General features: G+C 33.3%; 1 protein-coding gene across 8 annotated transcripts in view; it reads left to right on the top strand.

Moving 5' to 3' along the window:
• PCDH15 (protocadherin related 15) overlaps positions 1 to 25,439 on the top strand; it is a 1,788,406-nt gene that overhangs the window by 933,707 nt on the left and 829,260 nt on the right. For all 8 annotated transcript variants that reach the window (XR_012417282.1, XM_065521086.2, XM_065521087.1 and 5 more), the window contains one exon: positions 16,467 to 16,585. Coding sequence is in view for 7 of the 8 variants with exons in the window: in XM_065521086.2 (XP_065377158.1) it covers positions 16,495 to 16,585 (91 nt within the window). In the remaining variant the exon portion in view is untranslated. The remainder of the gene's footprint in view (positions 1 to 16,466; positions 16,586 to 25,439) is intronic.

Genomic DNA, 25,439 nt, shown 5'->3' on the forward strand with positions numbered 1-25,439 from the left:
AAGGGTTTGGAGAATTCCAACTATATCATCAGATCTATATCTATTAAATGTTGTATCATTATTATTTCCTGCCATATATAGATGTTATGTTACTTTAAAAAGTTATATTTATTACAAATACAATATTATGTATGCCTTCTCTTTTTACCTTCACAAATACATAAATGATGATCTTGAAGATGGTAACCAATGTCTACAATTCACTTGGAAAGGGTTATTTTCAATTCAATTAATTAAAAATTAGAAAACATCTACAGGGAACAATACTCATGCTTTCAAACATTTATATGTCTTTTTGTTTTTAAAATTTGTTTGAGTTTAGCAGCAATATGCTTAACTAAGTATTATATATGGACCCTCATTGGAAGTTGAAATGCCAGTCTTAGTGTTGCTCACCAAGAAAAAAAAAAAAAAAAAAAAAGCAGAAAGCACCAAAAGATAGTTTATAGGATTTTCTAACATCATCCCTCAAACTCAAAATAGTATGAAAAATGTAAATAAATGTCATCCAAATGACTTTAATCTAGGAATCTGGTATCGTTTTAAAAAATTGCTCATATGATTACAAAATTTAGAGAATATATCAATACATGAGACAAGAATGAAATTTGTGTTGGTGATGACTATGCCCAAAATGCATTCTTACTTTAAAGGTAGATACGCATTCAAGAAACCCTTTGTGCATATATAAATGTGTGTGTGTGTGTATGTATGTGTGTATGTAAATTTGTAAAGTAACAACCTGATATTTCTGAATATTTCTGTTTCAAGAAAATCCTGAACAACAGCAGTTCTAAAATTTCCACGTAACATATCCTCGGCATCCTGGTACATTATCTATCTATCTGTCTATCTCTCTCTCTCTCTATCTATCTACCTATCTATCTATCTATATTTTTAAAATTATTATTACACTTTAAGTCTAGGGTACATGTGCACAATGTGCAGGTTCGTTACATTGTATACATGTGCCATATTGTTGTGCTTCACCCATTAACTCATCATTTACATTAGGTATATCTCCTAATGCTATCCCTCCCCCCTCTCCCCACCCCTCGACAGGCCCCATGTGTGATGTTCCCCTTCCTGTGTCCAAGTGTTCTCATTGTTCAGTTCCCACCTATGAGTGAGAACATGCGGTGTTTGGTTTTTTGTCCTTGCAATAGTTTGCTGAGAATGATGGTCTCCAGCTTCATCCATGTACATACAAAGGACATGAACTCATCATTTTTTATGACTGCATAGTATTCCATGATGTATATGTGCCACATTTTCTTAATCCAGTTTATCATTGTTGGATGTTTGGGTTAGTTCCAAGTCTTTGCTATTGTGAATAGTGCTGCAGTAAACATACGTGTGCATGTGTCTTTATAGCAGCATGATTTATAATCCTTTTGGTATATACCTAGTAATGGGATAACTGGGTCAAAGGGTATTTCTAGTTCTAGATCCTTGAGGAATTGCCACACTGTCTTCCACAATGGTTGAACTAGTTTACAGTCCCACCAACAGTGTAAGTGTTCCTATTTCTCCACATCCTTTCCAGCACCAGTTTTTTCCTGACTTTTTAATGATTGCCATTCTAACTGGTGTGAGATGGTATCTCATAGTGGTTTTGATTTGCATTTCTCTGATGGCTAGTGATGATTAGCATTTTTTCATGTGTCTGTTGGCTGTATGAATGTCTTATTTTGAGAAGTGTCTGTTCATATCCTTTGCCCACTTTTTGATGGGGTTGTTTGTTTTTTTCTTGTAAATTTGTTTGATTTCTTTGTAGATTCTGAATATTAGCCTTTTGTCAGATGAGTAGATTGCAAAATTTTTCTCCCATTCTGTAGGTTGCCTATTTACTCTGATGGTAGTTTCTTTTGCAGTGCAGAAGCTCTTTAGTTTAATGAGATCCCATTTGTCAATTTTGGCTTTTGTTGCCATTGCTTTTGGTGTTTTAGACATGAAGTCCTTGCCCATGCCTATGTCATGAATGGTATTACCTAGGTTTTCTTCTAGGGTTTTTATGGTTTTAGGTCTAACATTTAATTCTTTAATCCATCTTGAATTAATTTTTGTATAAGGTGTAATGAAGGGATCCAGTTTCAACTTTCTACATATGGCTAGCCAGTTTTGCCACCACCATTTGTTAAATAGGGAATCCTTTCTCCATTTCTTGTTTTTGTTAGGTTTCTCAAAGATCAGATAGTTGTAATGTGTGGTATTGTTTCTGAGGGCTCTATTCTGTTCTATTGGTCTATATATCTATTTTGGTACCAGTGCCATGCTGTTTTGGTTACTGTAGCCTTGTAGTATAGTTTGAAGTCAGGTAGCGTGGACATCCTGGTACATTATCTTTATGGTTAGTGCATATATTAAGATTTTTTCTAGGCAGGAAGATACTCTAAAGTATGATAATTTTCAAAGATCATGGTTATTAAAGTAAGTTTTGGATGTGATGATAGTACAGTGGTCCTAAATGCATATGGAGAGATAGCTCTGATCAAACAAATGTGATTTTACTAACAGATCCTTAAGCCCAAGGTTTTTGAACTATTGCAACGTGGTCTGGATGGCACAAAAAGCTGCATTTTATTGGCCAACACTATACACTAAAAACAGTTTAATTAAAACAATTAAATTTCATAATTTCATATGAAAATCTAGACACTCAATGTTATCTAAAAATTTGGAAGATGGAAAAAATAGATGTAGACTTCTGCAAAGTTGCTAAGTTTAAATTCAGCAAAGTTTCCAGAGCCCCCATTATTTCTCAATCAGCCTTAGTTATTTATTTACAGTATTTTGTGGACACTTAGATTCTTACACATTTATGATCCCTTCCTGAAATAACTATGGTGCTTACACTGAATATATGCGATGCGATCTGACATGCGTGCACGCGCGCACACACACACACACACACTGCCATGCACACACCCTATTACAATTATATCTGATTTAAAAATCTTCATACACCCCCATTTACAAGGCATTAGTGGAATATGCTTTTTTGTTTATTTGTTTTTTTTTTGGTACAGGCTCTCAAACTGTTCCCCAAGTAACATGATAATACCTCACTGTAACCTTGAACTCCTGGACTCAAGCCATCCTCCCCCATCAGCCTCTGGAGGCTGGTAGGACTTCAGGTGTGTGCTCTTACTCCTGGCTAATTTTTTTATTTTCTCTATTCTGTAGAAACTGGGTCTTGCTGCTTTGCCCAGGCTGACTTCAAACGCCTGGCCTCAAGTTATCCTTTTATGTTGGCCTCCCAAAGTGTTAGGATTACATGTGTGAGCCACCATGTCATGCCCAGAATACACTTTTGAAATGCTTGTTGAGTTGGTTGGTATGGGCAACAATATGAAATTCATTTCTGCTTCAATTCTCCCTTTCACTATACCTTTATCATTATCAAAACTGCAACTTCAAAATCATCTATAATATCTGATTTCATCTTTGCCCATGGGCATCACATTAGTGAGTTTCCAATCTTAAGATTTCTACTCCCTTTCATCCACAAAATATCCTTGATTTTGATTTATTCCACCCATCTCTGACACTGGAAAGGAAAATGAAAAAGTTTCTTGCTGTTCATTTAAATGAAATTTTGTACTTATTAATGATGTTTTTCTAAGATAAATATCTTGCTGAATCATGTAAAATAGTAGACTTTTCATAGTTTTGAAAGTTTTGCTGCATGCTTTATGAATAGTAATTAAAAACTTGAACCTTTCAACTTCAGCAGTAATTCTAAGGGGAAAGGATTAGTTTTTAAAGTAATTATTGCCTAATTAGACGAGAGTGTTAATAAAGTGGAAGAAAATTATAATTTATATTTCCACAGGTGCTTTGTTCAATCTTTTCTTTTTGTTTTTAAAAATTCTTCTTAAGGTACTTTTTTTCACTTTCTATTAATTTAGTCATTTCAACAAAAATACTAAAATAATACTTGGTGGCTATGTTCACTGCTTTTTAATGACTTTTCTATGAAGACATATTAAAATAGATTTTTTTTAGGATACAGAGGGCTTTGCCAATATTAGTATACTCAGATATAGGGATGAAATTTGAGAAAAGATTAGTTTAACTGGGTCACAGAAACAAAAACAGCCCCAATAGTTTTCACTGTATATAAACCATAAATTTTAATTTACAGGCTGAGATTTGGTTCTTATTTTTCAAGTATATTAGAATTGTATTCTTATATTTTATAAGCATATATTTCATCTAAGTTTAACAATTTAAAATATTATTTTATAATAAATACATATTTATGTACAAACATCTCCTACTCTCTATGAGGATTTACAGTATTCATAGCCCTTTCTCCAACAATACCTTAAATGTGTCTTAAAGGATAGAACTTCTTTAGAATTTATCAATTATCGATCCTTGCGTATTCAGCAAATGCTGCAGGAATAAGTGATAAAACTAAATTTCATATATAATACAGATTTGACAAGAGCAAATTAGCTTTAATGTAAATAACAGGACATTTTGTGAAAATGATAAATTTGTTTTTAAAATTCATTCATTCAAAACGTCAATGCTAATCTGTGCTAAGCTATTTTCTGGGCTCTGAGATAAAAAGCTGGGATAGGAGTTTGGCTCATAATGATTCCTCTTCTCAGGGGAATAAAGCGAAACACAAATATTGCCAAAGTACCCACTGACAAGCAATGTAATTATAAACTGAAATGTGTTCACTGAACACAAAGGAAAGGCTAAGAAGGATTATCGCAAAATATTCGAGCGATACTTGGGGAAGGAAGTGACTTGTTAGAGAAGTCTTACATGAGGAACAAATTCTTAGGTTGAAATATGAAAAAGGAGAAAATGCCTAGGCAGAAATAACTAGCAAAAAATAAAATAAAATGAAATACGGTTATGGTAATAAATACAGAGAGTTAAAAATTAGTTCAGATTTAAAAAAAAACATGAAAAGGCCTTGGAATAAAAAAGGTCAGAATGGAATTACGTCTTTCATTTATAAAATTTCTTGCCATGGTGTGTTGGGAACTAAATACTTTTCATTATTGACTTTTGGAAAATTCATAAGTAGTAAAATATTCCTAAAATAATGCCCAACCCCAAGGGACATATAACAACTTATTTTAAAAGTATGAAAAAATGAAAAACAATCATTAGAATGCCTATAAAATTTAATGTCTGTATCATTTTAATAGGATAAAAATATACAGGCAGTTTGAATTTACTATATAATAGCATAATCTAATACTTAATGTAATAAATTTAAAAATTTAAGTTAGAAAAAATGTACTCTAGTAATGAATGTACCATACAGAGCATTGACACTAGGAGAGAGAACGACTACTTTTCAGTTTGGTAATTTTGAAATGCGAGGATACACTATAAAATTAGGTGTTTGTAGGAAGAGACTAATGTTCTTAGTGTATTACTCATGAAGCATAGTCTTTGTAAGAGAACTTATTTAAATTTTATTTGCCCCTCAAACATAAAGAACCAACTAATTGTAATATCTTATCATTTACAGATAAGACAGAGTTTTACAATTATAAAATTACGTACAATTGACTCTTGGGCAACATGAGTTTGAACTCCATAAATCTGCTTATATACATGAACTCTTTTTTTTTTTTTTGAGATGGAGTCTCGCTTTGTTCCCCAGGCTGGAGTGCAGTGGCACAATCTCAGCTCACTGCAAGCTCTGCCTTCTGGGTTCACACCATTCTCCTGCCTCAGCCTCCTGAGTAGCTGGGACTACAGGCGCCCGCCACCACGCCCAGCTAATTTTTTGTATTTTTAATAGAGACGGGATTTCACCGTGTTAGCCAGGATGGTCTCGACCTCCTGACCTTGTGATCCGCCCGCCTCGGCCTCCCAAAGTGCTGGGATTAGAGGAGTGAGCCACCATGCCCGGCCTCTACATGAACTATTTTCAATAAAAGTTACAGTTTTCTAGAAAAGTAAAACTCAGCTTTACATTAAAATCCAATCTCTAAGAAATATGACAGTGACCTTTATGGATTTGTATCATAAATGAAGGGCTTACATGACTACACAATTATTTTTCTAAGTCAAATTATTCATCTTCACGTTTTGCCAATTGAGAAGGTTGATCATTTCTTTAATCATGTAGATTTATGAGATAAATGATAAAAGCTTAATATTTATCAACCCAAAGCTTAGAAATATTTGTGAAATGCTTCCTTATATGGATGTCTTTCTGTATTAGACTTTGAGTTACTGTTTTTGAGCTGATACTTCTGCAAACGTTCTAGACTATAAATTTGAAACATGATTTTCTTAGTATAATTGGTAAAGTACAAAGAGAAATGAAACGCAAATCTACCATTTGTTTCTAAAATTATTAAAGCATATCTAATGATTTCAATTGTATTGACATCATTATACTCAAAAAATATTCACCGTTAGTGTTATTTTTATCAACATCAAATGTACAAACTTAGTTCTTGAGATAATTTTACTATTTTAAAATTATTATAAATTAAACAGTTGCAGGTCAGTTGGCCGGAGACCTTACCTTAAAAAAATCCTGCAAAGAAAATAAAAAGTGATGTGTGTAGAATGTTGGTTCTGCATCTGAATTGATATACTGTGCAACTTTATGATCTCTGGTTAGACTTCATATAATGTGAAGTATAAATAAAGTGTAAAAAAGATATCACATGTGAAATATGACCCCTCTTATAAGAAGAGGGGCAATGGAGGATAAACCTACTTTTATTCCTTGTACTTAAACATGTCACCTGGCAAAGTATTAAAGTTCACATTTTCTACTCTATTCGTGTTAAATAAATGTTATACGTACATGTTAAAAGTACATATTAAAGCTATATAGAAAACAAACATTTTATTAGTGACAGTTTGTGTTTCCCAATCAGTATTTACTCTAGTATCCTTTACATACATGTTAATATTTAAATAAATATTAAAAGTTATATGTTGGCCAGGCACAATATGAAAGAAATACTTTCATATTTCAACCTAAGAATTTGTTCCTCATGTAAGACTTCTCTGACAAGTCGCTTCCTCCCCCAAGTATAGGTCAAATATTTTGCGATAATCCTTCTTAGCCTTTCCTTTGTGTTCAGCGAACACATTTCAGTTTATAAATCCTAGCACTTTGGGAGGCTAAGGCGGGCAGATCACTTGAGGTCGGGAGTTCCAGACCAGCCTGACCAACATGGAGAAACTCTGTCTTTACTAAAAATACAAAATTAGCCGGGCATGGTGGTGCATGCCTATAATCCCAACTTCTCAGGAGGCTGAGGCAGGAAAATCGCTTGAACCCAGGAGGTGGAGGTTGCAGTGAGCCAAGATCCTGCCATTGCACTCCAGCCTGGGCAACAAGAGTGAAACTGAGTCTCAAATAAAACAACAAAAAAGTTATATGTTTCCTTCTATTACCAACTATATCTAATAAACATGACATGCTTGGATGCAGCTGGAAACCATCATTCTCAGCAAACTAATATAAGAACAGAAAATCAGACACCACATATTCTCATTCATAAGTGGGAGATGAACAATGAAAACACATGGACACAGAGAGGGGAACATCACACACTGGAGCCTGTCGGGGGTTGTAGGGGTTAGGGGAGGGATAGCATTAGGGGAAATACCTAATGTAGATGATGGATTGATGGGTGCAGCAAACTGCCATGACACATGTATACCTATGTAACAAACCTACACATTCTGGACATGTATCCTAGAACTTTAATTTAATTTTTTTTTAATGACATGCTTTGCTAATTAATTTTAGATTGTTTAAATGCAAGCAGATTTAAGAAAAACAAATTAGAAATGTAAATACTACCCATTTGCTATTTCATTAAACATGTGAAGTCATTTCTTAAAATTAGAACTGTTGTGAATCTTTTATTCTAAATCTGTCACCTATTTAGAAGACTATTATTTAAAACCTTATTTCCTACCAAGCTATGGTAGTGGCAAAAGCAAGTAAATATGACTGAGTTATAGTTCAAATTTTATTCAATATAAGAAACAGAAAAGTAGTAACTAGATTTATAGAAAAATGAATTTAATGTATACAATTGATCATATATAAAATAATTAAAATCTCATTATTTAGTGTTTAACTTACGTTTCTTTTCAAAATGTAATTAACAGTATAGAATGCAACTGTTTTACAAAGCTCATTTAGATTGTTGGCAGAATTCATTTCTTTTTGGTTATATGACTGAGGGCTGTTGTCTGGGGGCCATCGTCTGGTCCAAGAAGTCACCAGGAGTTCCCTGGCATATGTCCCTCTCCAAAGGCAGTTTACAATATATTGCTTCTTTACACAGAGCAGGAAGATTTCTTTTTCTCCAATGTGCTAAGACTGAATTTTATATAACTTAATTGAAACAAGAAAATGACACTTTGTTCTTTATCATATTCTTGAGCTGGGAGCAGGAGAGTGGTTTGGGATGATTCAGGTCCATTACATTTATTATACACTCTATTTCTATTATTATTATAATATAATATATGATGATATAATCATACAACTCACCATAATATAGAATCAGTGGGAGCTCTGAACTTGTTTTCTTGCAACTACATGATCCCATCTGGGAATGATGAGAGACAATGACAGATCGATCATCAGGCATTAGATTCTTGTAAGGAGCATGCAACGTGGAACCCTTGTATGTGCAGTTCACAATAGAGATTGTACTCCTATGAGAATCCAATGCTGCTACTGATCTGACAGGAGGCGGAGCTCAGGCGGTAATGCAAATGATGGGGAGGGGCTGTAAATACAGATGAAACTTTGCTTGCTCACTCACCACTCACCTCCTGCTCCATGGCCTGGTTCCTAACAGGCCATGGACCAGCACTGAACCCCTGATCTATAGAATAGTATTATATGAGGATTTGATTCATTGTGAACTACTTCAGGTGTGGCTGTCACACCGTTAGACTGAAAACTCTATATAGACTATTATTTATTATTAATTCATTCAGTTTTTCTCATAAAGCTGTAGCCGCTGCATCTTATAAAGTATGCTATCCAGAATCAGCGCCCATCAAACACTTATGCTATAAATGAACAAATGAATATTCTTAACTTTTATTTTTTGTTCAAATTTTCATCTGTCAATTACAGAAGAATAACAAGGATTTTACTGTCCTAATTTTAAACTGATTCTTACAAGTTTTAACTAGTTTACCCTTATATAGCCCTCCCAAAGCAGCATAACTAGGAATGCAAAGCAAGACTCTCTCATTCCAGAGCCAAGACTTTTATTACATTATATCATACAAGTCACTGGCATTTTCATATTTTTATGTTTAGTCTCTCTTGACTGACTTAATACTTTTGAATTTTGTGCTGATGGATTTGCCTTAGGAAAATACTCATGTACTCATTAATTTATTCTTGTTTCTTAGAATCTATAATATTCATCAAACAAGAATATTAATCAGAATCATTTTCCTGTGCCAGGGAATGACATCCTACAGAACTGTCTTTCAAGCTTCCTTTTTAAAATTTTGCATGCATTTGCTTGAGCATTAAAACTCCATTTTAAATTTGCTTGGTTATATTTTTAAGCTACACACTCCACTGATGAAATAATATTTGGCCTTCTTTTTTTGTATTTCAGTTTGCTCACTCCTTTCATACTAAGCTTTTTTCCGAAGACTTTTCTAAGAAATAATGAGAAATGTGTTTGTCTAAAAGACTAACATTTAGATGAAAGTTCCAAAAACGTAGATTGAGTGGAAACCTCAAAAAATTGGCAATTGAAATTTCTTTATCTCCTAATTTGGAATTATTTTACTAAAGTGCCTTGAAATGTATATTAGGTTAAAAAAATTGAAATATAGTGCATGCTCAATAGCAAAGTCATTGTGAGAAAATTGAATAATTTATTTCTATAGAAGATTAGTGTCTGACACGCACTAAATATAAAATAAATACTAATTGAGTAAACGTATGTGTAAACACTAAGAAAAATATCCAATATAATAGCAATAGTAAACATACAGATTACATTTCCACTCATTTAAAAACATTTTTGGTGTATTCATATTTTATTAAACCAGCTAGTATGACTATATAATTATAACATTTGGCATGTATCTATTATAGACTAAACTGAATATTAGCTTTTTTCTGTGAAGATACAATCTCTGAACACAAATTAAACAGATTAATTATATTGGTCAGTCATTTGTTTTCTTGAGAAGTAGTATTCCCCAAAAAGAAAACCAGTGTTCCTCCCTGTTTTATTTAAAGTTCTATTATTAAAACCAGAATTTAATAATGAATAGACTCAACAGACATGTTAAGATACTGATTTGAATTTTCCAAGAATTCACCATAGCTGTAAAATAAGAATGCCTGAGCTTGGACTTACCTTCTGTGTTTCACGTGGTTTTGGGAAATATATTTTGAGTTAAATTAGTCTCATTTAATGTTTACAACTGTTGATTACATATTTAAAATGTTTAAAACTGAAATGTAAGACCTTGTAAATGATTGAAGTGATGGCAAGATTAATTCTTAATAATTTATATTCTTAATTTTAAAATTGATTTTCATCAATTTTATTTTATACCACCATGTTTAGGGCAAATCTATATGTAGAGACAGCGTGCACCCAGAAAGCAAATTAACATTTTCTTTTTATTTGAAATGGAGTCTGTCTTGCTCTCTTGCTCAAGCTGGAGTGCAGTGGTGAAATCTCAGCTCACTGCAACCTCTGCCTCCTGGGCTCAAGCTATTCTTCTACCTCAGCCTCCTGAGTAACTGGGATTACAGGTGTGCACCACCACACTCGACTAATATTTTGTATGTTTAGTAGAGATGGGGTTTCACCAAGTTTGTCAGGCTAGTCTGGAACTCCTGACATCAAGTTATCCACCCACCCCAACCTCCCAAAGTGCTGGGATTACAGGCGTGAGCCACCATGCCTGGCCAAATTTAGACATATTTTAAGTTTGGTAGTGAAGGCACATTCAGATGTAGTAGCATGTTAAACAAACAAACAAACAAACAAACAAACAAACAAACAAAAAACTGTAAGCCCAAGCAAAGATCTAGTAAGCCTGATTTAGCTGGACCAGGTGGGAGAGGTGCCTTGGACCTCACAGTGTCCTATAAAAACATTGGTTACTTTCCAACCATACTTCAAATTAGCTACAACGGAACCCCTTGAATTTAAATTGCAAACTTTAAAAAAGTGGGAGATAATATCAATATCTACTTATCATTAATGTAAATTTAAATAAAATATATACTTTATATAAATTGTATATGTGACTATGTAACATAAATTTTTATATAAATATATTATGTATAAATGTACTATAAAATTGTCAATAAATATCAATATATTTTTATAGATGAATATATGATATAAATGTATATGTATGTATATTTAGTAAAGAAAAATATAATGTGATCTAGAAGGAGGGAATGTATCTGAAAGGCTGTCTGAAATTTTACTTTCCCAAAGTTCATATTACACATTTTAAAAAAAGAAAAGCTGATTCATCTGGTAATGCTGAAGGGTGATAAGTACTCTCTGTAGTGATGAAGACATTATTAATATTTACCACCATGCTGAGGTAGAAGACAGTTTTCTCTCTAGGCATTTAAGGAAATTCATATTTGGTGTGGTAAGATATAGTGACTTTGGAAAGCCTCATGTTTTTAGTTTGAAGCTGAGGTTGCTTTGAAGGGAAGTTTGCTTTATTCCAGCAGGTAAGTAGCATATGTTTCTCACGAGGAATACAGAGCAGTGACAAGTTTTAGTTTTATAGCTTTATCTAGATATTGTTATAGATCAGCAGTAACAGTAGTTTGGCTGAACAAACTATTGAAGGGCAGACTGCATATATACAGCTCACTTCACTGTGAGAGTAGAGCTTGCTTCATGGTTGTGTATTGGTATGGGGTTTCTTATCAGCGTAATGATGGTGTGTTCCAATCTTTGATATCTCAAGAAGATTAGTGTTTATTCACATAGCAGTCACAGACATAGGCTAAAAAATAATTAACATTGTCAAAAATGTATTTAAGAGAAAACTGCTGTGGTGTCAAACGTGGCTGCTTTTGCCATGTGTCACTGCAACCACCCAAGACTCAGGGAGCAGGGATAAACAGAAAAAAGAAGGACCTTTGTGTATTTCCAGTCTTTGGATTTATATTTGAAAGTGAAAGGCAGTGAAAGACCTTTATTCTCCTTCCAAGAGATGAACAGAAATCTGTACTCAGAGTAGTAGATACCATCAAGGATGCTGTCAGGGTTGTCGGAATAGTTACACTTTCACTGTAAAGTTCTCATTCAGTTTTTATCAGATAGCATTTTGGTTGCTTTGTGTAATCTCAGTTCATTTACTGAATGAAAATTATTGTAAAGTGACAATATACAGTTTTGAAATGATAGCTGCTATTTTCATGTCACTTATTACATTTTAACGTGTTATATAACTTATTTATGTTTGTTGTTGGTGGATCTTTATTTTGCTGGAATATAACATCCACAGGAGCATAGAATTATGTCAGCTTTGTTCACTGATATTTCCTAACTGCCGAGAAGAGTGAGTGGTATCTAGAAGACCCTCCATAAGTGCTTGTTGAAGAAATTAATTTTTGAGAACATTGAATGCCAGAGAAATAAATATGAGATTTATCTTGCAGGAAATGCAAATGATGTGAAATTCAAAATTAGTATGTTTGTCTTGAATAATTGCAGTAAAATATTCTTAAGACTAAGGAAAATGTGTCATAAAATGCGCATGGAATGCAAACCACTTACGTGTAATATTATACTATAATAGGAAACAAACACTTTTTCCCAGTATTTTGAGAAAAGAATACTATTTCTAAGTCATGATTGCAAAATGATAACTTCATTAGCTATATTAGAGTACTGAATACACCAATGTAATTATCTCTTGAAAAACAAGTATAATAATGTATTCATTTATAGGTCACCTACAATTCTTTTTAGAATTGAACATGCTTTGGATTTTTAGAACATAACATTATTGGCCAAGAAATTCTGGAGGAAAAATTTGTCCTCGGGGAACATGGAAAGAGTCTGATGTGGGATTTGTAGTAAAAGTAAAGCACCACCACAGAGGTGTTGCTTGACATGCTTTTCATTTACCTATAGTCACTTAGCAAGATTTTGGAATTCGTCTCCTATAGGACTTTCTCTTGTAATTCTAGAGATTATAAAGCTAGTAACGAAGACAATCTTTTGTCTAAAGCACTTGATCTCTTCCAATTAATTTGATCGCAATCACAGAAGTGCCACTATAGGTTGTCAGTTGATTGTCACAATATTGTACTAAACATGCTGGTCCTGTAGTCTTTTACACAGTCTCTTTGTGGGAGGTACCTTTCATTATATCTTTGTTTAGAAACTGGGTTTTCTCACGAAGTCAGTATGTGTTCTGTGTTTTGGGTGGGTTGATGTGATGAGTCATAGCTTTCTTTCATGTCTCTGTAAATATTGAGCCCATTGAAGTGATTAAAATTTATTTGGAAATAAGGCAGATACATATGATCCAGTAAAAAAAAAAAAACTATAGAAATTATTATTATTCTCATTATTCAAAGACAAATAAGTATAATATTTCCCCTAAAATTATCTCATTCCTCTGGGCAGTAAATGCTGTATCTATTCTAAATTGATTTTTATATGAGTTTTGTCTGTGATGCTTTCAAAAGTATACATATAATCCTCTACAAACATGCAGAGCCATAGATCAAGAGGTTTTGTTTCTGGAGGCATAATAATGGCAGTGGCATTAATGACTTTAAAATAATGATCCATCAGTTATTTTTATCCTGGAGACTGCTCCATGAAACCAAATTAGCTTCAGTCAGAAATAAAATAATATACCATAATTTGTGAATGCATAATAGTATAAACTAGTATAAAGGAAGTCAAGCTGGCAGGTCAAGGGCCCACACAGGAACACAACTATGACCTTTTGTCCTTCGCTAAGATACTGCTTTTTCTTTAATTTTGTTTTCTAATACATATATTTTCCGGGTTGTATTAATTTTGTTTTCTAATATATATCCTTTCTAATATATATATCTAATATATATCCTTTGTATTTGTCTATGGTTTCTCTTTATATTTTTAAAATTTAAGTAACATTGTTTTATTTCTTAATGTTGTCATGTTTATTTTTCCAAATAAAAAAACAGATTTGAAGTCATTGTGTATAGAAATCTTAGTAGGGCTATAATCCTTTGAGAAGGGGGTTACAATGTCTGTCTCTCAGAGTTTAAGGGAAGCAATACAGCAAGCCATCCTAGGCCTCCATATCCTTTGAAAACTTCTGAGCCCTGCGTTTTCTGGGATATTTTCCAATACTTTTCTCTGATGGAATGAGCAAAAGTATCTTACTCACAGACTTTATGGTCTCTTCAGACGCTCACCAGTTTATAACCTTGAGCAAGTCACTTATTGTCTGTGAGCCTGACCTTTCCTCCATAAAATGGGGATAATAATATCTACTTTATAGCCCTTGCTAAAGATAGATTGAGTAAATCTGTATTTAAGACTTTGGAAGTTCCATAAATGCTGAGTCAGAAAGACTCATATTAAGCTTTGGGGGTACTCGTTCTGTGAGTAAGTACACTGTGTTAAGCATGTATTTATATTCCCTTACATATTTAATGTTTAAGACAATCTTATTAGGTAGATACTATTTTATATCCATTATGATAATGAGGAATGTGAGATAAAGATGCTATTAATTTCTTCAAAGTCATATAACTAGTAAGCTGAAAAGCTTGAATTTCAAAAGAAGCCACACTCATCCGCTACTCTACACAACCAGTAGCATTGGCCAATTTTATTTTTCTTTTTTTCTACACGTTAGTGTGGACTTGGCATCTAATAGTGAGTTCTTCTTTGGGCTTTCTGTCCCTAGAAATTATAAATGCAGGGGCCAAGCACTTTGCCAGTTAGGGAAAAATGTGGAAGGCCCAGCTAAAAAGAAGGCAGGCTCCTTTTTTATCTTAGACAAAGAAACAAAGAAGAATAGAATTCATTTTAAAATGTGTGTAAGCTGGAGCAGTGATTTTTTAAAGCCAAGAACTGTGTATCCCATTAGTTTAAAAAAGAGCTTACACCTTTAATACAATTTTACAATACTCTCTCTATATATATATTTATAAGTGCTACTGGACAAATAAACATTATTAAACACTTGGCAATAAATCAAAAATAGATAAAATGTAGACAAAAGCAGAATTAAAATCATTCCTTTATACCCTCTGATAAACCTTATCCACAGCTAGTCTAGTGGAGAGAATCCTGGGCAGAAATAGAAAACTGGAGAACTTGAGGAATCAATATTAGGTGCTAGAAGCATTTAGTCTTATAAAGAAGATTGCACAATCATCTAAACACTTGGAAATCACATGAAAATTTGGATTTCTGCCTTCTCTTTGAAAATCAGAAGACCCAGCAACACTGGTTTGCATTCCCACATTAACAACCATTGACAGAAGTTGAGCACCAGCTGGTCTCTTTAGAAAACCTTGTATTGCACAGTTTATCACAGCCTCTACCATCACTGTTGTGCCCTTAGGCTAATTCATTCTTTTCCTTTGTCTGCTTGTACTCTGTAGGCATTTGAGTTTGGAACCTCTGAATTAGAGAAACAGTGTTCCAATTTATAATCAGGGCCACAATTTATAATCAGGGGCATTTTGAGCAATTCTGTGTGGATAATTTCCTAAATTTACAAAGAAAATGAGCATGTCATTCTTTCAATAAGACTTTCTTGTGTGTGCTCACAGGCCACTAATTTCTCAATCAGTTGTTTTCTTTTTCTTTTTTTCTTTTTTTTTTTTTTTAATTGCTGGAAGATTGAAAAGTAAAACAAGAAAATTAAAATGGAATGCATCCAAATGCTTCATACAGCAGATGTAGTGAATATTGACAGATTTTCCTTACTCTTTCCCAGCATAGTTAAGTCAATTTCTGATCACTCTACTAGAAAGGAATTAACGTTTTAATGATAGACTTTTCTACTTAATTGCATAAGACAAATTTTCATTGAAATTCTCATGTAGGATACTAACAACTGGCTTACTATCTTACACTTGTTTGTAAAGTTATGCTGTAGACAACGTAAGTTTAGTTACTCAAACTGATTAACATTTGAGTTACCCATCAGGTCTTAAATTTTAAAGAGTGTGCTTCTGATATTGTTAGTATGTTAACTTCTCAACCTGCTTGCTGGAAAATTAAATAACAGAAAAGAAGTCTTTCCTTAGAGATTACTTGTCTGAAAATTTATGTTGATAAACAGTTCCAGTGCATTAAACCATTGTGTTACTTCGTTAATGGATAACATGGCACAGGTAATTAACTATGAAGTCATTAAGGCTTTTCTGTGCTGTGACAATTGCGTTTACCTGTAACAGATTAATGAACATGTCAAATGTTTCTTTCTACCTCCCCTTATTTCAGATCAGCTTTGAGTGAGCTTTGACAGAAGATGTTTCGACGGTTTTATCTCTGGACGTGTTTAGCTTCAGGGATCATCCTGGGCTCTCTCGTTAAAATCTGCTTGGGCCAGTATGATGATGGTAAGGTTGCTTTTAGCTTGATCTTTAGAGCAAGCCAGGATTTTTGTTATTACATTGAAAATACACCACAGATATGAATAATGCTAATTTGTAGTTTATTATTGAAAGGTTAGTATCTCCGTGTAATAATTAACCTTAACTAAAATAAGCTTAGAAAAGTGAAATCACATGTCCTTTGTTTCTTAGTAAAGATTGCAGTATGGTAGAAGGAATATAGTTTAGTAGAAAATCTAATGCAAGACCTCTGTTTGCTTATTCTTGCTAGGTAAATTCTTAATTGCTATAGAAACAATATTAAACTGTATTTACTAACCCTTGAATATATGCAAACAAAGGTCTCAAACAAAGCTAGAAATACAAAAGACAACAAAATTTGACCCCCCAAAAGGGTCAGAAGTAGCAGTCATAAGTATTTTTGTTGTTGGCACTTTAACTGGGCATTGCATTATTTTATCCCCCACTATTTTTTTTTTTTGGAAAGAATAGAAAAATAAAAAAAGATTTGGTATTTGATTTCTTAAGTTTTCCCTTAACAGTCAGTCAGTCATTTTAGAAAGATTTATTAATTTTCAGGTTCCTTAGAATCCATTTAATACATTAAATTTGCTTGCAATGGCCCAATTGTGCCTGTCTTAGATATTTCAATATTGGCAGAATCTGTCTTAGAATACCCTATAATGAGAGTTAGGATATATATATAATATGTTAAATTTGATAGAAGAAAAAAATGGAAAATATTTCCTCCCTAGAAATTTTCTATTGAAGAAAATTGAGTTTTATTTCTTTCCTGTCTTTCTTTTCTTTTAACTTTCCATTGTTGTTATTCAAGATTTGTTCGGCATTCGTGGTACACAGACAAGCAAACTGGTTGCTCTTAATGGCAGCAAAGGATGTGAATTTATTTTGTGCTTTGCTTGGCTGAACTGATTGATCAGAAGATAGATGAATTAGTTTGGCTTTTTCCCAAACAATGTTCAAGTTGTGCATATATTAAGACATTCCCAGTCTTCAATAATGTGAGAGATAAACTTCTTTGGGGATTTGCAGAATAATTCACAATAGTATTCCCTTTCATATAATTGGCAGCATAATCTTTTGAACACTGCTGCTAGTTAGCACAGTGTTTACTTCAAGTGCATCTGAATTTAACTTCACATCTTTGGCATTTATGGAGATTGTGAATCTGCAGCCTAAAAATGAATTTCAAAGCAGTATATATAAATAACTGCTATTTTGAAGGAAAACACATTGAAATGAAAAAGAGTTGTGACTCTGTAGTTAAAGAACACATTTTAAATTGTGCCAGAGGAGTAGATTGCAAATCAATGTATTGGTATTACTTTGTATAATAAGGCATTCTATTTTCATTCTTATTTAGTGTTCACACTGAGCAGGCAACTATTCACTATCTGTCTGTCTTCACATTAGACATCTACAAACCATACACTTTTTAGTAATGTAATTTTAGTTAACAGAGGAAATTACTTCTGGTATAACCTGTAATGCTATAAATTGGTTTTTTTCATAAGCTTGTTACAGTTTTTAGTCTTATAAATATATTTGCATTGCCTCTAATATGAGATTATTGGGCATCACATAGTCAACTTTCTGAATCCCAGTGGAATTTCAGACTTGCCAAGGGATACAGCACCGTGGGGCTGACTTTAATATACTATATTCACACAGCTGCAATGCTTTGTAGGGTTTCTCCTCTTGGAAGTGACTCAGTTCTTAGGAATATTGAAGAAATGGGAAGTATGACAGATAAACTTTTTGTTTAGTGTTTTATCAGTTTTCTAACTGTGTGTATATTTCACTATTTCTTCCATGCTTGTATCCTCCAATGTGCCTCCAGATATAATGATGCATTCTCTTTCTTTAGGTCTCCTCCTACTTCTTTTTTCTTTTTTGTCTAGACAGAGTCTTGCTCTGTCTCCCAGGCAGGAGGGCGATGGAGCGATCTTCGCTCACTGCAACCTCCAGCTCCGGGGTTCGAGTGATTCTCCTGCCTCAGCCTCCCAAGTAGCTGGGATTACAGGTGCCCACCACCACGCCTGGCTATTTATTTATTTATTTATTTATTTATTTGTATTTTTAGTAGAGATGGGGTTTTGCCATGTTGGCCGGACTGGTCTTGAACCCCTGACCTCAGGTGATCCACCCACCTTGGTTTCCCAAAGTGCTGGGATTACAGGCTTGAGCCACCGCACCCAGACTCCTTTGAATCCTTTATCTCTTTCAAACCTCCCTTAATTAGAGACTCTTTGACATTAGTGCTATTGAATTATTCAGTTATGTATGACTGAAAATGATTTTCATAATTCCTTTCTTTTAATCCATATAAAATCATGAGCCTGTGCCATGCAGGGCTGAAATCAGGACTAGGCAAATCATGACTAACACAAACTAGCACTAAACTGGAATATGTGACATGAATAACTTGAATAAATATTTTTATCCAAATTTTTGGGTTTGCAGGTACGTGGTTAGGTTCAAAGAAGGCAGTGGTGATGGTAGTAAACAGAATAGAGAGTTGCAAGAAAAGGCCAAAAGGAAAATAAAACTTGTTATAGATAATCTACTGGTTAGATTAGCCTATTATGATTTTACATATGTAGTTACATAAATAGGAGCTTCAGAGAAAAGTGAAGGAAAATATGTTTAAGCTATCCTTAGTATATCCATATTAAAGAATAATACACTTCTGGATTTTAAATTAAGAATAATTTATTCTGCTTTTCTGTGTATTTTTTAATTAAATGTAAGGGAGTTGGAAGAAAAAAATGGATTGCTGTTTTAATAAACACTTCATCCTAAAATTGAATATTCTATTATTATCCTTTTGTGTGAAATTATTTATAGGGACAATTTATTATTAATAACATGTAACAATATTTTTTACTTGAAAACTTTGGCTAAATTTTGAATCTTTAAAAATTTCTCTTTCAAATTGCTGGGATGATTTTAGACGAAGCAATAAAATTTATAGATGGTCAATTCCATAATGGACATTTCATTTGGTTAATGATTGTAGATCTATACAAGTACTAGTAACATAAATGAGGCTGATAGTATGGTTTTGTGTTTAAAAAGTCAGAATGTAGCTGATAGAGCTACTAGAAAATTAGAGTACATAATAGATTTATAGTTTATGGTGTATCATTTTGTTATTTTGCCCTGATAAAAGAGCATTAGGGGTGGCTCACGCCTGTAATCCCAGCACTTTGGGAGGTCAACGGGGGCAAATCACCTGAGGTCTGGAGTTTGAGATCAGCCTGGCCAACATGGTAAAACTTTGTCTCTACTAAAAAAAAAAAAAAAAAAAAAAAAAAAAAAAAAAAAAAAAAAAAAGGGGTATTGTGGCAGGCTCTGGTTATCCCAGCTACTTGGGTGGTTGAGGCAGGAGAATTGCTTGAACCACAGAAGCAGAGGTTGTAGTGAACCGAGACTGTGCCATTGCACTCCAGTCTAGGCAACAAGAATGAAACTCTGACTCAAAAAAAAAAAAAAAAAAAAAGCATTAGGATTTATGTTGAATTTATTTTTAATGCATTAATGATCCTGAAAATTTTATTTGAATTGGGAAGTGTGCCCTGATCCCAAATTGAGTGTGGGGAACCTAGGAAGCAGATCTTCTCAGAAAGCAGAGGAAGCAGGACCCTGTGCTAAATTGTATGTTATGAGAGATTTAAACAGATATGTAATGCATAGCCATTGTTCGAATATATTTTCCCCAGTTAAGTAAACAAACTAAGTTGTGTGCAGCATTTATGTTGTGGTTTATTTAGTTTTGATTTTGAGGATATATATAATAATAAAAAGTCCAAATGGACTGGAATGAAATGGTGTCTCATTTTTGTTGTAACTTGCATTTCTCTAATGATTAGTGATGTTGAATGTTTTTCATGTTTGTTGGTCACTTCCATTTCTTTTTTTGGGAAGTGTCTATGTTCTTTCCTCACTTATTAATGGAGTTATATGTTTTGTTCTTGTTGATTTGTTTAAGTTTCTTATAGATTCCAGATATAAATCATTTGTCAGATATATTACTTGCAAATGTTTTCTCCCATACTATAGGTTGTCTGTTTATTCTGATAGTTGTTTCTTTTGCTGTGCAGAAACTCTTTGGCTTAATTAAGTCCCATTTGTCTACTTTTGTTTTTGCTGCATTTGCTTTTGAAGTATTATTTATAAATTATTTGCCTAGGCTAATGTCTAAAGAGGTTTTCCTAGGTTTTATTCTATGATCTCTATAATTTTGGGTCTTAAATTTAAATTTTTAATTCTTAATTTTTGCATGTGGTGAGAGATAGGAGTGAAGTTTCTTTCTTCTGCATTTAGCTAGCCAGTTTTCCTAGCACCTTTTATTGAATAGGGTGACCTTTTCCCAATTTTTAATTTTGTCAGCTTTGTTGAAGAACCGTGGTTATACATATGTGATTTTATTTTCTGGTTTCCCTATTGTGTCCATAGATCTATGTGTCTATTTTTATGCCAATGCTATGCTGTTTGTTTTTTTTTTATTATTATTATAGTCTTATAGTATAAAGTCAGATAATATGATGCCCCCAACTTTATCTTTCTGCTTAGGATTGCTTTGGCTATTCAGGTTCTTTTTTTGGTTCCATATGTATTTTAGAATTTTTAAAATAATTTTATGGATAATAAATTTGGTACTATGATAGAAATTATATTGACTATGTAGCTTGCTTTGGGCAGTACAGTCATTTTAATGATACTGATTCTTCCACACAATGATCATGGATATTTTTCCATTTGTTTCTGTCATGTAGTGTTTCTTTCAGCAGTGTTTTATAGTTCTTGTTGTGGACATCTTTTACTTCATTGGTCTCCTTTGTGAAATATATTTCTAAATATTTTCTTTTTTGTGTCTATTGTAAATGAAATTGAGATTTTTATTTGGTTCTCAGTTTGAGTGTTGATCTATAGAAATGAAACTGATTTTCAAGCATTTATTTTGCATCCTGAAACCTTACTGAAGTAGTTTATCAGGTAAAAGAATCTTTTGGAGGAAATATCAAGGTTGTTTAGGTGTAAGATTGTCATTGGCAAACACAGGTAATTTGACTCCCTCTTTTTCAATATGGAAGACATTTATTTATTTCCCTTGCCTGATTGCTAAGAGTGGCCATCCTTGTCTTGTTACAGTTCCCATTCAGTATGATGTTGGCTGTGGGTTTGTCATGGATGGCTCTTATTATTTTGCAGTATGTTTTTTCAATGCCTAGTTTGTTGAGGGTTTTTATCATAAAGGCATATTGGATTTTATTGACTGTATTTTCTGCATGTATTGAGATGATCATATGGCTATTGTTTTTAAAGTTGTTTATGTGGTGAACCACATTTATTGATTTGCATATGTTTAACCATTTGTGCATCCCTGGAATAAAATCCACTTGGCTGTGACAAGTTATCTTTCTGATACACTGCTGGATTTGGTTCACTAGTATTTTGTTGCAGATTTTTGTGTCTATTCATCAGGGATATTGTCCTGTATTTTTCTTTGTGTGCATGTGTTCAATGCTAGGTTTTGGTATCAGGATGATACTGGTTTCATATAATGAGTTAGAGAGGAGTCATTCCTCCTCAGTTTTTTTATTAGTTTATACAGGGTGGTTGCTAGTTCTTTGTATGTCTGGTAAAGTCTGAGTGTAAATCTGTTTGCTCCTGGCTTTTTTTGGAAAATTGATTTTTTATTACTAATTCAATTTCATAACTCATTATATGTCTCTTCAGGATTTCAATTTCACTCGGTTCAATCTTGGCAGGTTATATGTTTCCAGGAATTTATTCATTTCTTCTAGGTTTTCTGGTTTTTGATCATAGAAATGTTCATAGTCTACCATGATTACTCTCTAAGAATCTACATAGACTACTCTCTGAATATATTTTGTATTTTGATGGTATCGGTTGTAATGGTATCAATTGTAATGCCACATTTTTATCATTCCTGATTGTGCTTATTAGAATCTTCTCTTTTTGTTCCTTGGTTAACTTAAATATCAGTCTTATCAATTTTATTTATCCTTTCAAAGAAACACCTTTTCCTTTGTTAATATCTCGTTTGGTTTTTACAGTCTCAATTTCATTTAGTTCTGCTCTGATTTTTGTTATTTCTTCTGCTAGCTTTACATTTGGTTTGTTCTTATGTTTCTAGTTCCTTAATGTGTGATATTAGGTTATTAATTTAAGATATTTTAATCATTTTTATGTAGGCATTTAGTGCTTTAAACTTTCCTCTTAACACTGCTTTCATTGTGTCCATTGTATCCCAGAGGTTTTGGTGAGTTGTATTTCTATTTTTATTTGTTTCAACTTTTCTTATTTCTGCCTTAATTTTCTTATTTAGCCTAAAATCATTCAGTAGCAAGTTGTTCAGTTTCCATGGACTTGTGTTGTTTTGAGAGTTTCTCCTGACATGTGTTTTTTTGTTGTTGTTGTTGAGACAGGGTCTTACTCTATTACCCAGACTGAAGTGCAGTGGTGCTATCTCGGCTCACTGCAACCTCCACCTCCCAGACTTAGGCGATTTTCCTGCTTCAGTCTCCTGAGTAGTTGGAATTACAGGTGTGCACCACCAACATCTGGCTAATTTTTGTATTTTTTAATAGAGATAGGAGTTTACCATGTTGGCCTTGCAGGTCTTGAACTCCTGACCTCAAATGATCTATCCACCTCAGCCTCCCAAACTGCTAGGATTACCAGCATGGGCCACTGTACCCAGCCAATATATATTTCTAATGTTATTTCCTCTGTCATATGAGAAGATGATTGACGTAATTTTGATTTTTTTGAAATTATTGAGACTTGCCTTAAATCCAAGTATTTGGTTAATTTTAGAGAACGCTCCATGCACAGATATGAAAAATGTATACTCTGTGGTTGTTGCATGGTATGTTCTGTAGATGTCTATTACATCCATTTGATCAAGAGTTCAATTTAAGTCTGGAGTTACTTTGTTAGTTTTCTTTTGCCCTGATAATCTATATGGTGCTGTCACCAGACAGATTATATAGTTAATAGTTGTTAAATACTTGAGCTATTATTGTATGACCTTCTTATCTCCTTTGTTAGATCTAGTTGTTTTTATTAATCTGGGTGCTGTGGTGTTCGGTGTATATATTTAGGATGGTTAAATCTTGTTGAATTGAACCCTTTACCATTATATAGTATCCTTGTCTTTTTTTTTTTAACCTTTCTTGATTTAATATCTGTTTCATCTGATACAAGAATAGCAATGCCCGATCTTTGTTGTTTTCTATTTGTGTAGCACATCATTGTGCACCCTTTACTTTGGGGCTGTGGATATCATTACACAGTAGGTCAGTCTTTTGAAGGCAGCAGATTGTTGGGTCTTGCTTTTTCATCCAAGTTGCAAATGCATATCTTTTATGTGGAATATTTAGGCCATTTACATTCAAGATTAATATTGACATGTGAGGTTTTGTTCCTGTCATATTGTTGTTAGCTAGTCACTTTGTATATTCAATTGTGTAATTGCTTTATGGGATCTGTGAACTTTGTACTTATATGTGCTTTTCTGGTAGCAAGTATTATCCTTTCATTTGCATGTTTAGAAGTCCTTTAAGGATTTCTTGAAGGACCAGTCTATGCGTGAACATTTCCCTTACCATTTGCTTGTCTAGGAAAGACTTTTTTTCTGCTTTGTTTATGAAGCTAAGGTTGGAAGGATATAAAAGTTTTGGCTGCCATTTATTATATATATATATTTTTTCTTTTAGAAGGCTCAAAATAGACCTCTACTCTCTTCTGGCTTCTAAGGTTACTGCTGAGAAGTCTACTGTTAGTCTGATGGGGCTATATTTTGCAGATAATTTGATACTTACTGCATAAGATTTTTTCTTTAGCATTGACTTTGGATAGTCTGATAAATTTATGCCTTAGTAATGTTCATCTGTATAATATCTTACAGATATTCTCTAAATTGTTTATATCTGGATGTCCTCCTCTCTGACAAGAAGAGGAAAATTTCCCTCAATTATTTCCTCAATTATATTTTTCATGTTTCTTTCCTTTTCTTCTTCCTGAAGAATTCCTCTAAGTACAGATTTGGTTGCTTTCCATAATCCAGTATTTCTTGAAGGATTTATTCATTTTTAAAATTTTTTAATATTTGTCTGACAGAGTTAATTAAAAAAAAAAGTCTTCTGCATGGTTTAGTGTATTGTTAAAGCTTTCAACTATGTTTTGAAATTCCTTTAGTTACTTTTGCAATTCATGAATTTCTATTTTTTAAAACCGTTATTTTGCCTTTTATAACCTTCATCATTTTTCTGATTGAGATTCCTTGCACTCCATACTTTGCATTCTTTATCTGTCATTTTAGAATTTTCATTTTGATTAGAATCTACTGTTAGAGTGCCAGTGTAACCCTTTAGAGATGTCAAAACACTCTACCTTTTTATACTGCTAGAGTTCATACACTGATTCTTCCTCATCTAAAGGAGATATCTCTTCTTATTTTAGAATTTTATATCATTTAGGTAAAGCTTTAAATTTCTTTTTATATATTTTTATTTTTCCTTTAGGGAATGACTGTGGTTTATGTTATGATGCATATGATATGCTTTGTTTTGAGGTGCTTTCAGTGTGCCAAAGTTCTATATGGGTTCTTTGATTGTGGATAATCTTTGTATGGTGACTTTCTTAAATGTTGCCTGTTGTTGTGATGTGTTAGATGTGTCAGCTGACACTATCTCCTGTGAGGCTGAGAGTACAGAGGTCTCAGGAAGCTTATCTTATTCACTAGCCCTATGCCTTTCTGAGAACAGGTATTCCATTTGGTGGTGCAGTTTATTTTCCAGTCCAGTGA

This window comes from Macaca fascicularis, chromosome 9 (genome assembly GCF_037993035.2).
Source record: "Macaca fascicularis isolate 582-1 chromosome 9, T2T-MFA8v1.1".
Taxonomy (NCBI): Eukaryota; Metazoa; Chordata; class Mammalia; order Primates; family Cercopithecidae; genus Macaca; species Macaca fascicularis.